This window comes from Salvelinus fontinalis, chromosome 10, assembly GCF_029448725.1.
Source record: "Salvelinus fontinalis isolate EN_2023a chromosome 10, ASM2944872v1, whole genome shotgun sequence".
Lineage (NCBI taxonomy): Eukaryota > Metazoa > Chordata > Actinopteri > Salmoniformes > Salmonidae > Salvelinus > Salvelinus fontinalis.
Genome location: NC_074674.1, coordinates 26690788 through 26706266, shown reverse-complemented (window position 1 = coordinate 26706266; position 15479 = coordinate 26690788). Strand labels below are relative to the sequence as shown.

Sequence of the window (15479 nt, the reverse complement as noted above, 5' to 3'; positions counted from 1 at the left end):
TAAATACTCCTGGGCAGATGGAAGCGATAGGAGGAGATGGGAAGGAAAGCAGAGGAAATAACACTTTCCCCTCCAAATTCACACACGTAATTTCTCCTGTGACGGCCAGCAATTGCCGGTTAGCTCAGCGGAGATCCCAATTTTAGCTCCTGGACGGTGACAATTTGAAAAAATGAAAAAGTAGATTGTGCTGATTTATAGGCCCATTTAACCATGTCACGCGCACTAGTTTGAAAGGTCTGTGGAGATAGTGTTCAAACAAAGATGTCATACAGTATTTGAATTCCTCCATCTTTATGCACCTTTGCCATTGAACGAAAGTTGGAAAAATATCTTGGTTCCATTCTAAACATAGGAATGTGAATTCAAAGAGAACTCGGAGTACAAAATAGATGAAGTGAACTGGCAAAAGAGTTGAGTCCTCATTCAAATGTGAGGGCAGTGTGAATACAAAGATAACTTAGTTCTTTAACTTAGTTATTTTTACACCAGAGTTCACTTTAAAGAGTACTAAGACAGGTTATTTTAAAGAGGACTATATGTGAAAACACCCAAAGTGAAGAATAGACAGCTCACAGTGGTTGTGAATGCTTGTACAATGAGCCTTTATCCTATAGGGGGCACTGTTGAATCTTATAAAGGTCCCGTACTGTAAACTGTGAGACCGACACAACAGGTTATACGCAACTGTAAGGACTTATGTCACATATATCATAGCTGCTCTTTGTTGAACTGATGAGAGAATAGAATTTCCATAATGTAGGATGAAAAATTGAGTAATTGTAATGGCGATTCATACTCAAAATGACCGGTGAGATGAGGTGAAGGGAACCATTGCAAAGTGATCATTTCTGGGTGTCAATCTGAAATTTAACACGTGCTTTTCCCACCCCTATTCAGTGCCTTGGTTAATTACAACCCTACAACATGGTATAGCTTAATTCATATTAATACAATACTTTAATTATGTTGGCAATTAGGCTATATATGGTCAATTTGCGTGCACGTCACACCTCATACTTAGAACGCTCACGCTGGATTGGCAAATTCTATCTCATTTGGTTTCTCTGCGGAGCCCGCAGATCATGAATCACTAACTGCCATCGTTGCAGAGTGGTGAGAGGAACACGAGATGAATTCAACAATATTCACTTATTTAACACACGAAAAGTAGGACTATTAAAAGCATGATGTAATCTTATGATAGCATAACTGTCGTATTGATTAACCCCTGAGGGCGAAATTTATGAATTACGGAATAGCTGGACACATAAAATCTTAGCCTACTCAGGTAGAGAGTATTAAACCGCTGAAGATCTGTCGACATACCGTGTTGAAAACATAGATAAAGAATTCTTATAGAGAAATTATATGCATTTTCTGGAAAGACACTCAACGTACCCTATGCGTAAAAGACTGTAGGCTACGACGCACAACTAAAAATGGACCAGCAGAAAACGATTGAAAGGCATTTTACAAAAATGAACATTATATTTGATGAAGATTAAATATTAGATCGTTTTCACGAGTTGTTTTTGCAATACAAAAAATAACTGCAGCGTGTTATGTCAAAGACCAGCGTCGGGAGGCACAACCAGTGATGTAGGAATCATAATCTGCACAACGGACACACCTGTAATCAACGTCAATAAAACATACACGAGGTAACTCTAAACCGGGCCAATAAAACTCTTAAATCATTTAGCCAATGCAACGTGTTGCAGGGAACAAACAATAAACAGATTCATTTAGGATAAATTCTATTTTGTTGCATCAGGGGTGGATACTGGGACGGACCGTTATTCCCCAGGAGTTGCTCATTTCCCTCCTCGGCACCATTCGAGCAAGACATGTCGCACTGTTTGGGTACCTGTCGTTTCAGCGATGGCTGTTGACTGTCGGACTTTCGTCAGCTTCCAGCAATTGTACTGAGTAGATACATCAATTGTTTAATGAATGGAAAACGTTTATCCTGTTAGTATTTGAAAGAGAGGAGAGAAAAGTTTTGTGCAAACTTTTGGCACCTTCCCTCGGGAACGTCGGTAGTGACCGGAGCTGTCTCGCTTTTTCCCCCTTTCTGTGCGTTTGGAACTTTCTGAATCATCCAAAGGAAAGATGACTCTTCTCTGCACACTGGGGCTCGCAGCGGTCGTGCTTTTCGGAGGTGAGAAATTATCCTAATCCACATTCATGAATAAGAATAATAGGCTACATTTTCAGCACATGCGCGTCACACACGTTTTCTTTCAAGGGGAAGCGATGCATTCTGTAAAAACTATTTACATCTTATTTAAGTCTCTCTTCAGTTATCAGTATCCATCATGTCCATTATATCCACTATTTAAATGGCCCTTAATGTAGTAGCAATCATATCGACTTTCTCTCAATTATCTTCCGGACATCATTTTCTAATGAAAATATATGATCTCAATGTGAGTCATCATGAACAAGCCTAAGAATAGGCATGGGTAACATAAATGTCAAGCTCTTTTTCCTGGAAAGTGGATGACTAAGTTAAATATGGAATAAGAAGGACTGGTTAGATGTGCTTATAAGATAAATGGGAAGTATTATAATCAAGAGAGAGAGATAGAGAGGGAAGAAGTAATTTGTTAGACATTGGTAGTGACTGCACTCTACTAAATGTGTAATATTCTAAATTGAGACAGAGAGGAATATCAATATTTCAAGGGCTGTATTGCGGGATTGTGAATGGAGCTAGAAATGGCTTTATAATTGTTGCAGGTGTGTCCCACCATGGTTTTGAACCGCAGTCATGTTCTATTAACCTAATGCTGGGCTGAGACTGAGAGGGAATCTCTGTCTGAGCATGTACTCAGAATGGCTGCTTGTCAAAGCCTGCAGTTGGGAAGAGGGTGTCTGCAGGGCTCTAAATTGCGACCAAATGCATATGCGACTAAATATTTTGCTGTGTGACCAGGGCTTTTATTTTGGGAGCACTGTGTGACTATGAAAACTATCTCCCAGATACACTTAGTTGTTGTAATGATAAGACATCTGTACATTTGTTTCCAAGCTTCCTAAAGAATCAAGCCAGTGCAGATTCGTTAGCGTCATGGTTGCACCAGTACTACAGCAAAAACGGTTTTCACAACCAGGTCTCAACATCTGACCCATATTACCAGCACAACATTTTTATTTTCCTATAGTAGAAAGCTACTGTATATCCATCAATTTTTCCATATTTGTGTTTTTTTCATCAGAAATGAATGCATAGAGTAATCTTTGTGTGTATAAAATATTGCTGTCCTCAGATTTTGAATTAATAGATTTTAGATGTATTACAATTGGGGATTTTGCAAATCCACCCAGCGATAGGTTTGAAACAAATAAATGTCTGTCATTTAACAACCGCATGCCATGATTAGATCTGGGAAAAACACACCAATCTCTTTCATAAGTTCTTTAAACAAAAAAGATAATTTACCAACATTTCTGAAAATGTGTATATATAGCATTTTGGAATGAACTTCTTAATGTTTTCAATACCTTAAATCTGGCCAGTGTCCTGGGATGTGGCAATGGGAATGAGAAAAGGGCTGAATTGATTCTGTCCTTAGTTGGCTGTCTGCCTCCTGGTGTGTGGAGCCTCAGGGGATGTCCCTGTTCAGTCCCACAGACAGCTCTCCCTGGAGGGGTAGAGGAGCTCTGGGGGCTGGGTGGTCTCTTTTTAAGATTAGGATCATGTACTATATATACTGTTTTTAATGCTACATGCAGTGGAATGTGTTGTTTTACTGGAAATCACAGTAGTTTTACTAGAGCAAATTTAGGTTATGGGCACATAGACAGATTTTCAAAAATATTTTAGGCTCAGGGATTCAAACCAGCAACCTTTTGGGTACTGGCCCAATGCTCTAACCACTAGGCTACCTGCCGCTCATCATCCATACACAGCAAATTGGTCAGTGTTGATTTTTCAGTGTAACATTTCTGTTGATTCAGGAGTGAAATTCACTCTGTAAGAGTGAAATGAACACTCAGTGGTGTGAAATACACCCCAGTATTGGTGTTAATAACCAGAGTTATTGTTTTAGACTGTGGAGAGTAAAACAGTCCCATCAAAACCAACACCCATCATTATCATATTTCCCAGCATGCTCTACTGCAGGTTGATTTTTCAAGGATTGTTTTAATTATCTGTGTTTTTGCATGTACATTGATTGATTCATCTTATGCTACAAATGATAAGTAACATACAGTTTTCTAAACTAATCCAATCAGTTAGCTAGATATATTGCAACCGTTATTGAAGTGGTTATTCCAGGTTAAATGGTTAAGGAAGTCTTAAAAAAAAAAGAAGAAAAAAAAAAAGAAGTTTATTTTTTCTGAATGCACGTTGAATGCAGGTTGAATGCAGGTTGAATGCACGTTGAATGCAGGTTGCAGGTGAATAACAATTCCAACTGTTGGATATCCTAACTCTGGCTGGATTCCAATAGGAATTACACATCACTTTGCAAGCCAGCATTATGTGACTTGCAGGCCTGATGTGCTTGTAAACCAGGAGTTTCCTAACATTATTGTGTTAGGATGAAACTAGGCCATCAAAGTAACCCACTGGGCACAGACGTCAATTCCATGTCTAAACTCAGCAAAAAAAGAAACGTCCCTTTTTCAGGACCCTGTCTTTCAAAGATAATTCATTAAAATCCAAATAACTTCACCGATCTTCATTGCAAAGGGTTTAAACATTGTTTCCCATGCTTGATCAATGAACCATAAATATTTAATGAACATGCACCTGTGGAACGGTCGTTAAGACACTAACAGCTTACAGACGGTAGGCAGTTAAGGTCACAGTTATGAACACTTAGGACACTAAAGAGGCCTTTCTACTGACTCTGAAAAACACGAAAGAAAGATGCCCAGGGTCCCTGCTCATCTGCTTGAACGTGCCTTAGGCATGCTGCAAGGAGGCATGAGGACTGCAGATGTGGCCAGGGCAATACATTGCAATGTCTGTACTGTGAGATGCCTAAGACAGCGCTACAGGGAGACAGGACGGACAGCTGATCGTCCTCCCAGTGGCAGACCACGTGTAACAACACCTGCACAGGATCGATATATCCGAACATCACACCTGCGGGACAGGTACAGGATGGCAACAACTGCCCGAGTTACACCAGGAACGCACAATCCCTCCATCAGTGCTCAGACTGTCCAGAATATGCTGAGAGAGGCTGGACTGAGGGCTTGTAGGCCTGTTGTAAGGCAGGTCCTCAGCAGACATCACCGGCAATAATGTCGCCTATGGGCACAAACCCACCATCGCAGGACCAGACAGGACTGGCAAAAAGTGCTCTTCACTGACAAGTCGTGGTTTTGTCTCACCAGGGGTGATGGTCGGATTTGCGTTTATCGTCGAAGGAATGAGCGAAACGCTGAGGCCTGTACTCTGGAGCGGGATCGATTTGGAGGTGGAGGGTCCGTCATGGTCTGGGTCAGTGTGTCACAGCATAATCGGACTGAGCTTGTTGTCATAGCAGGCGATCTCAACGCTGTGCGTTACCTCCCTCATGTGGTACACCTCCTGTAGGCTCATCCTGACATGACCCTCCAACATGACAATTCCACCAGCCATACTGCTTGTTCTATGCGTGATTTCCTGCAAGACAGGAATGTCAGTGTCTTGCAGGTGCCATGGCCAGCGAAGAGCCCGGATCTCAATCCCATTGAGCACGTCTGGCACCTGTTGGATTGGAGGGTGAGGGCTAGGGCCATTCCCCCAAGAAATGTCCCGGGACTTGCAGGTGCCAAGGTGGAAGAGTGGGGTAACATCTCACAGCAAGAACTGGCAAATCTGGTGCAGTCCATGAGGAGGAAATGCACTGCAGTACTTAATGCGGCTGGTGGCCACACCAGATACTGACTGTTACTTTTGATTTTGACCTCCCTTTGTTCAAGGACACATTGTTCCATTTCTGTTAGTCGCATGTCTGTGGAACAGTTTATGTCTCAGTTGTTGAATCTTGTTATGTTCGTACAAATATTTACACATGTTAAGTTTGCTGAAAATATACACAGTTGACAGTGAGAGAATGTTTCTTTTTTTGCTGAGTTTATTTCCAGTTGGTTCAACGTAATTTCATTGAAATGACACGGAAACAATGTTGATTTAACCAGTGTGTCCCCAGTGGGAAGACCTTATGATATATGTAATGTATTGTCATATATTGTAATTTAAATGATGCTATTCACCTAGGTACTCATTAGGTGAAAGCCACAGGCATTTAATAGGAAAGAATTTAACAACCATGTCTCTGTCACTAACAAATACAGTCATGGGTGGAAGCTTTATAATTCACTCTAAAAGAAAAGGCACCATGGGAAATATGCAAATGAGGCTTTACACCATAGTGTTAAAACAACACCCAAAATGACTTACTGTAACAGTGTTTTTGTTTAACACTAATAGGAGTTAACTCTAGATCAAATATGGTTGAATAGAAATAGCACTGTATTAATTACCTTACAGTGTCAAATTTGATTAACACTGGCTAGCGTAATGCATTTTTTTTAGACTACAGAGTGTTACATGAACATTCAAAATGTAACACTGTAATCAGAGTACTTTTTATACTCTGTAGAGTGGGACCATATGTACTTTGAGATAGTGTAAAATCAACTCTTAAGTGTTGCTTTAACACTACAAAATGTTCTGTGCAAAGTGGTATACACACACACACACACACACACACACACACACACACACACACACACACACACACACACACACACACACACACACACACACACACTTTTTCACTGCAGAAGAACAGAGGTCAGCCCTATAAGACGGGCTGAACAGCAGAATAAAACAAGCCATACTTCTTATTGGACTTGGATAGGGAGCAGCATTGTAAAAAGCTGTAAGGAGGGATGGTGTGTAAAAACACCAGGAAGAGTGCTGCAGTGGACCAGCACATATAGGACCAGTACGCTACAGAGCAGTTTATAAGCGCCGTAACATGGAAACACTGGTCATAAACTGGAGGGCATATATGTTTTTAAATGTATTTTTTAAATTAATTTAACTAGGCAAGTGAGTTAAGAACAAATTCTTATTTACAATGACGGCCTACCCCGGCCAAACCCAGACGACGCTGGGCCAATTGTGCGCCGTCTTATGGGACTCCCAATCACAGCCGGATGTGAGGCAGCCTGGATATTGAGGAGGGTTAAGTACATGAATCTGATTGCCCTTCCTCAAACCAATGCTGATTCCACAGCCTGATTGCTGTAAACCATGAAAATTAGATCAGATTTGAAAATACAATCTATTTTTACTTTAATGTGAAGGATCTTTCAGATATACAGTAACATCCACATGTTGGGAAGGTGGAGATTAAGAGGGAGTCGAGAGAGATAATGGAAAGTGAGACAATGAAACAGGCAGCTGCAAGTGCCAACATCTGTACATGCTTACGCATACGCACCCACCCACACACGCACGCACGCACCCACCCACACACACCTATTACAAGTGATTTCTAGGTCTGTCTGCATGGCCTGGTTAGAGTGAAGAGGGCCGTTATCACCTCTTTCATAATATGGGTCTGCTGACAACATCCAGTTTACTTGGCTTCCCTACAGTACTATGAGAGGACGAAGCGCCTAGACACAGAATGGAATTGACTGTAGAGCATTGTCATTAATATTCCTAGAGACACCAATGAATAAACCAATTGAGGATAGGAAAAACTGTATTATTTGTTTCACGCGGAAAAGCCATATTACAACCTGTGTTGTGAAAATTCCATTGTTTGCTCTATAACCTGTTAGTTCATATGCCTTTAGACTGTGATATATAGGCCTTAAGGCCGAGACAATAAGAATACACAGTGGCAGAATCAATTCAACCACACCTTTGTTTTATCACAAAATGGGATAGCGACCTCTGTCCGGTGAAGTCCATGACACATATTGCATGTAATAGACAGTTACATGACCTACAGCATGGTCAAGCAAGTTAATGTTTCAGACATTTTCAGACCACTAAACAACTATTGATTTAGAACCACAGAGAGTTACTGCAAGTCACAAAGAAAACATGAGCTGCCTCCACTATTCCAGCACCATGTCAACTTCAACATTTCAACATCATCAAATCACCACTGCTTAGTCTAAATCACCACTGTTTAGTCTAAAAGATACCAAAAACAATTTAGTCCAATCAACGTTAGTTAAATATGATGTGGCTGTCCATGGTTCTGATTTCTGTGTGTGTGCGCATGCGTGTTCGTGCAATTAGAAAAACATGTTGACTCTACTTATAATGCGGATGGAAATGCCACCCTCCTCTCTTTCATGTTGACGAAACGGTCTGTCTCTCTGTCATACAGTACACTCTAATATTTTTTTCTCTTGTCCTAGGCTACCTGGCTACCATGCTTGCTCGCTAGCCTAACTTCCATTCATGGGCAATGTTAGCTAATTAACATTAGCCTTCTACATCTAGCTACATATTGAACTTCCATCCTCTCTGGCCAGGGTCACAACAATGTATGAATTAATGGGTGGATCAGAATCGCCGCCAGTACAAATAATTAAGTTAAGGGCCTCCTGAGTGGCGCAGTGGTCTAAGGCGCTGCATTGCAGTGCTATCTGTACCACTAGAGATTCTGGGTTTGAGTCCAGGCTCTGTCGCAGCTGGCCGTGACCATGGGGCGGCGCACAATTGGCCCAGTGTTGTTCGGGTTAGGGAGGGTTTGGCCGGCAGGGATATCCTTGTCTCATCGCGCACTAGCGACTCCTGTGGCGGGCCGGGTGCAGTGCATGCTGACACAGTCGCCAGGTGTACGGTGTTTCCTCCGACACATTGGTGCGGCTGGCTTCCGGGTTGGCTGGACATTGTGTCAAGAAGCAGTGTGGGTTGTGTTTTGGAGGACGCATGGCTCTCGACCTTCGCCTCTCCTGAGTCTGTACGGGAGTTGTAGCGATGAGACAAGACTGTAACTACCACCAATTGGATACCACAAAATTGGGGAGGATTTTTAAAATATAAAAATTAATAAATAATTAAGTAAAACCACAAGTCCAAATCCCTATCTCCATGGATGACTAATTTAGGAAAGGCCAAATTTTAGCTAGCCACCGGAGAACCACAACACAACTAGAGGCAACAATACTAGTTTTTCTGTGGATGAAGTTTACTTGGCTTCCTTACATGCTCTCAATGAGATTTGGTAGGAGTGATGCCAAAATCCCAGCTGGCTTCCCTTGACACTTTTTTTTTGTGCACCAGGACCATTCTCAGTTTAGCTCAACGCTGATTGGCAAATTTTTTATACTTTTTTTATCAAGGGAGGCCAAATGCTCACTGGCTTCCCTTGCATTCAATGCTACCAGCGGCACCAATGTCATACTCATTTGGACCAGACAGCATCAGATAGATGGCCTACACGTAGAGAGACAGAGGGGCACTGTTTTTCTCGCTCGGCTGCTATCTCCTGTGAGGTACATCCAGCCTCTTGTGTATTGAAGGAACATTATGAAACACAGAGAGATGAAAGATAAATTATTTTATGTTTTAAAATTTAAAATACATTTATTTGGGGGGGAAGCCTGGCTTCCCTTGGCATACATGAATGCACGCCACTGCTTGGTTGTAAACACAATATCATTGTGTTTACTTGATAGCTACCTACACAAATGTCTGAGCTCTGGGAGTCTGAGGGAGCATTGTGAATACGGCAGACGTCTCCCCCGGATGGGTCTGGGGGCTTGGAACCTCCGTGCTGCTCCCCACACACTCATCTCGGGGGGGAAACAACATCAAAGCCCGCCAGGCGAGAGAACGCACCACGGGAGGTCTGGAGACATTATCATAGGTAACGGAGCATTAGTTAAAGGACTGACCAGCTGTAAGTAGCGGTTGTATCAGCAGCAGTCTCATTGCCAAAACTAAAACCCTTGCCGAAACAGACAGTTCTGCCGAGGTGTTCTGAGGAGTTATTCGAGGAAGGGGGATGTCACTCTCTCACCTGAGTATTTTACCAAGCTATTTTCAGATTATCTAATTGTGTCGTTTTGTCAACTATTTGTGTGTTTTCTATCCATGTTCGCTCCTCTCCCTGTAGGTTTTACAGAAGTTCCCCACCCCGTGGCTGCAACCCTTCTAATTTAGTCAAAGCTCGCATCCTCTACAAGACCATTGTGCTTGTCTATGGATCAGCAAGGGGATCTGCCCCTACCTACCTTCAGGCTATGCTCAAAAGCTGCACCCAAACCCAATCACTCCGTTCTGCCGTATCTGTTATCTTGGTCATTCCACACCTACGGGGGGTCAGCTCCCGCTCAGCCCAGTCAAAGCTCTTCTCCTTCCTGGCACCCCATTGGTGGAACGAGCATCCCCCTGAAGATAGAAAAGCAGAGTCCCTGCCCATCTTACGAAAACAATTGAAACCTCTTTATAGAGCATCTTAAGTAAGACATCTATCTTATCTCCCCCATTAAAAAAAATATTTACTTAATAAATAAAACACATAAATTGCACTTTTCTTTTTCTACAAGTACTGAATGTGCTGATAACTTCTGTATTGAGGAAAAATGTAATTACTATCTTTAGATGAATGCACTTATTGTAAGTCGTTTTGAATAAAAGCATCTGCTAAATGACTAAAATATGATACCACACATCTATACAATCAGGACTAATAGACAGGGAGACTGTAACGCTCGTCGTTGTGAGAATGGTCGGACCAAGATGCAGCGTGGGGTAGGTTAATCATATTTATTAATGATAACCAGCAACAAAACAAGAAAGAGAAACCAACGAAACGTACAGCCTTGTAGGGCTCAACAGCAACAATACAAAAACAAGATCCCACAAACTACAGGTGGGAAAAAGCTGCCTAATGATCCCCAATCAGAGACAATGATAGACAGCTGCCTCTGATTGGGAACCATACCCGGCCAACAAAGAAATAGAAAACATAGATTGCCCACCCTAGTCACACCCTGACCTAACCAAATAGAGAATTAAAAGGACCTCTAAGTTCAGAGTGACAGAGAAATTAGCCAATCAAGGCTTAGATAACTCATGCACTGCCTGGAAAGAATGACGGAGGGATCACTGATTCTCCTCTCCTCCGCTGGCAGCTCTAATCCCTGAGGAGCTACCTGATCTTTTCCCTCTTCTGGCTGTCCTTGTTGTTTTAATTCCCTGTTGAGTTGGACTCACACGCTTTGACTGTAAGTGAAATGCATGAGTTTTAGAGGAACACGTCAGAGAACGTTTTTCTTTTGAAGGAGACAGATTTCTGTTCTTCTCAAAGTAGAAGTAGTTCAACCAACCAGGATTTAAAATACATAGATCCTGTGGTGTGCTTGTATGTCAGCAGTCCCATAACAACTACACATGTCACTATTTATATTTTCTTTTTTCTCTTACCTTTAACTCTGTAATGTTGGAAATTAACCCATACGTAAGGATTTCACTGTTAGTCTACACCTGTTGTCTACGAAGCATGTGACAAATACAATTTGATTGATGTTATCAATGTTATCTATCCCCACAGAGCAGGATGTTGTTGGGCTTCTGGCATCAAGTTCAACATGACCTTGTGATTGATAATGGCTTGAATGGTTCTGTAAGCCGGCATTAAATAATACCAGTGATTATTGTTACATGTCCCAAGTGGCGCAGCGGTCTAAAGCACTGCATTGCAGTGCTAGAGGTGTCACTACAGACCCTGGTTCGTTCCCAGGGTGTCACAACCGGCCGTGGTGGCGAGTCCCAGAAGATGGCGCACCTATTGTCCGGGTTTGGCCTGGGGGGTAGGGTGTCATTCTAAATACAATTTTTTTATTGACTGACTTGCCTACTAGTTAAATAAAATAAAAATAAAAATTCTTTCTGTTTGTCTTGTTCCTAGACTCAGGTAATTCTGAGCTATTTCCTATCGATTGATTTCCCACCAGGTTCATCAAATGTTAGAGAACGAAAAAATGTAAACTCCTTCAAAAGTTCAACCTAACAAAACAAAACTCCACAACACAACACATTTTTATACCAAGAAGAAAAATGTAGACAGGTGAATTTAAATTTCAAACTTGATAGATCCTCAGGAAATTAACCGGGGACCGAGGGAGGATATTTCACACTTAAAAAAATGTGATTCCCAAACCAAGACACAATTCCCTAACCAATTTTTAGCAACACTGCCTCGAGAGGTTCAGTAAACATCCACCAATACAAATGATATTAGAAATGGTTATTGCTCCATAAACCTGCATTCGTATGTGTTAACCAACTGAACCGCATATATGCATTTGGAGCATGGATACATAAATTGGAACCTGTATAATAGGGTGTGCGGGCAGCTGGCGGGTGATAGATAATGGGCTCTAAAATCTGGAAGGATTCAAAACAGCTATTTCTTCAATATACTTATACTGAGTGTACAAAACATTAGGAACACCTTCCTAATATTGAGTTGCACCCACTTTTGCCCTCAGAACAGCCTCACTTCGTCGGGGCATGGACTCTACAAGGGGTCGAAAGCGTTCCACAGGCATGCTGGCCCATTTTGACTCCAATGCTTCAGGCAGTGGTGTCAGATTGGCTGGATTTCCTTTGGGTTGTGGACCATTCTTTATACACACTGGAAACTGTTGACCGTGGAAAAACCCAGCAGTGCTTTTTGCAGTTCTTGACATATTCAAACCGGTGCGCCTGGCACCTACCACCATACCATGGCCTCCCGGGTGGCGCAGTGGTCTAGGGCACTGCATCGCAGTGCTAGCAACGCCACCAGAGTCTCTGGGTTCGTGCCCAGGCTGGGCTGGGTTCGCGCCCAGGCTCTGTCGCAGCCGGCCGCAACCGGGAGGTCCGTGGGGCGACGCACAATTGGCATAGCGTCGTCCGGGTTAGGGAGGGTTTGGCCAGTAGGGATATCCTTGTCTCAGTATGTAAAATGTAATAAAATGTATGCACTCTACTGTAAGTCGCTCTGGATAAGAGCGTCTGCTATATGACTAAAAATGTACAAAAAAAATGAAAAATACCCTGTTCAAAGGCACTTAGACTTTTGTCTTGCCCATTCACCCTCTAAACTGTCTCCTCCCCTTCATCTACACTGATTGAAGTGGATTTACCAAGTGACGTCAATAAGGGATCATAGCTTTCACCTGGATTCACCTTGTCAGTCTTTGTCATGGAAAGAGCAGGTGTTCTTAATGTTTTGTGCACTCAGTGTATGTTGAACCCAATAACTCCTGTCAATGAGACCAGACCCATGGAGGTTAGAGTTTTGTGCTCTGCCTTTTTACTGGTAGTTTGGTGTCACCTATACTGTTTGTTTACTCCTCAGCAGAGTACGTTAGATATAAAAAATAATATATACTGTAGAGACTGATCGATGTGCACACGGCCAGTCTAGGCTCAAGAAAATGCTATTGCCTCTAGAAAACTCATATTTGTCTATTTCTACTTAGCATTGTATGTGTTGGAGACTAGTCACTAGTCCCTATTTTGTCTGAAAATTGCAATCTGCCATGGAATAGATTTATTCAGGGAATGAGAAAAAGCTGTTTTCAGGCCTCTATAGTTTAATATTATTGTGTGTGTGTGCATGTGAGTATATATTTGTCTTTGTGCCCATTCATTTGAATGGGGTACAGAAGTCAAAAGTACAGGCAAGACTTTTCCCTCTTCAATGTGACTGTTGAACAAATGAAAGCAGGCCTCACTTCAGCACATAATCTAACACTGGAATCAAGAGCTTCACCTCAAAGTCCTTACTTTCAACCTCCCTCTCCTCACATCTCTCATTCTTCCATTCTCTTCCTCCTCTAAAGTAGTTGCTGTAGTTGGCTGTTCTGTGGGCAGAGAGTGGCGAGTGGCATCCGGCAGTCATTGGAAAATCCTGCTGACCCATGCATCATTTACATGATTATTTTCTGAAGACGAGGTCTGTGAACCCTGATAAGATCGTATTGAAACCCCCTCTACCCCCTCTCCTCCCCTGCCCTCCACTCCTTGAGTTCCTCACCCACTCCTCTCCCCTCCTCTGCCCTTCACCTCACACTAGAATTTAATTACGAGAAGTAACCAGGGCAGCGTGGAGCTCCAGCAGAATTAATGGAAATGGAAAAGGAATAGGCAATCCTCTCCTTCCCAGGCTGGCTCTGGTGACGCGGCCGACAGACAAAGCGAGGGGGGCAGCTCTCGTCTCGCTGAGCACCGACCCGGCAATTTCCTCTCACAGCTGCTCCCTCGTCTTGTCTCCCTTGGCTCCCTAGTGGCCGTCAAGCCCACCGTTGCCTGTCCACATACACTGTGGATACACAACCGTACACCACCAGACAACATGAGGAGATTTGTATTATATCTCTTAGTCCTTTTCCACAATCGGGGAAGGTTAGAGGTTCACACACTGTTTTGTCAATGTGACAAGAGCCTCTGGCATTGGTGAGGCAGGTGACCAGAGATTGACCCCAAACTGATCACGCCTGATCTTTGTGTGTTTACTGTGATCTGATCCATGCTTAGTGTCTCCGTTATCTTTCATCCAGGACAAGCATAGTGGTTTCCTATGTATCTCATTGAGCTGTTCTTTCACTGGCCGATCTCCTGCTGGATTCCCAATTAGCACCGTAGTAGCTGTGCTGCTGTAGATCTGCCCGGAGCCAGCCCTGCCTGGACCGGCCCAGCGCTTAGTAATGGAGGATAAGGCAGCACTTAAAAGGCCCACTTAGGGGGAGCCGAGACGCAGCCAAAGCCCGTGGATTTAAACTGAACCGTGAAATCCCCTTTGTTTCGCTGTGGGTCTGTGTGGGTCTGGGGCTGTATAGGCTGCGGTCTGTGGGCTTCAAGGGCTGCTTTGCTTTCTGCTGCATAATTGTGCTCTCTTTACCAGTGCATGTAATCTCCATAAATGCAGTATTTATGCTAGGTGGGAGAAGAGGACCTGTTTTCAGTCGTGGGTGGGATGCCGTATGTGTTTAACGTAACTGATGAGAGGGACACCACGGCTGATGTTATAGAAAGGGGTTTCTTTCCCCTGATCATCATGCCGGATGGGTCTGCCCATCTGTAGCTTTTGGCTGTAATCTTAAGCGTTTATCTGTAGATGTGGTATTAAAGAGATACTGTGAGATTCTGGCAATTAAGATTGAGATTCTAGCATTTTCTACCTGCCCAGAGTCAGATGGATACAGATGGAACTCATGGATACTTTTCTCTGCTCTGCTGACGAGTATTTATCTCTACTCACACAGGAGTAGTAAAGGCCTAGCGCACTAATTTGGTAAGACAATGTTTTCAATTTAATGTTATTTAAAAGTTTTTTTTTAAGTTAGCAGGGGGTGCTGCAGCACTCTCAGCACCCCTTCTTCCCATGGATTTACATGCACAGACATAAAAATGGTATCTACGAGTTCATCTGACTCTGGGAAAGTCGTATTGCCAGTCTCTCTCTCTCTCTCTCTCTCCTCTCTCTCTCTCTCTCTCT

General features: G+C 42.8%; 1 protein-coding gene across 1 annotated transcript in view; it reads left to right on the top strand.

Annotated features, from left to right (window-relative positions):
* Positions 1-1107: 1107 nt before the first annotated feature.
* The window catches only part of LOC129863880 (transmembrane protein 132C-like), a 216571-nt gene continuing 202199 nt past the window's right edge, over positions 1108-15479 (top strand). Inside the window, exon 1 of the mRNA XM_055936249.1 lies at positions 1108-2164. Coding sequence (XP_055792224.1) covers positions 2116-2164 — 49 coding nt within the window. The 5' untranslated portion in view covers positions 1108-2115. The remainder of the gene's footprint in view (positions 2165-15479) is intronic.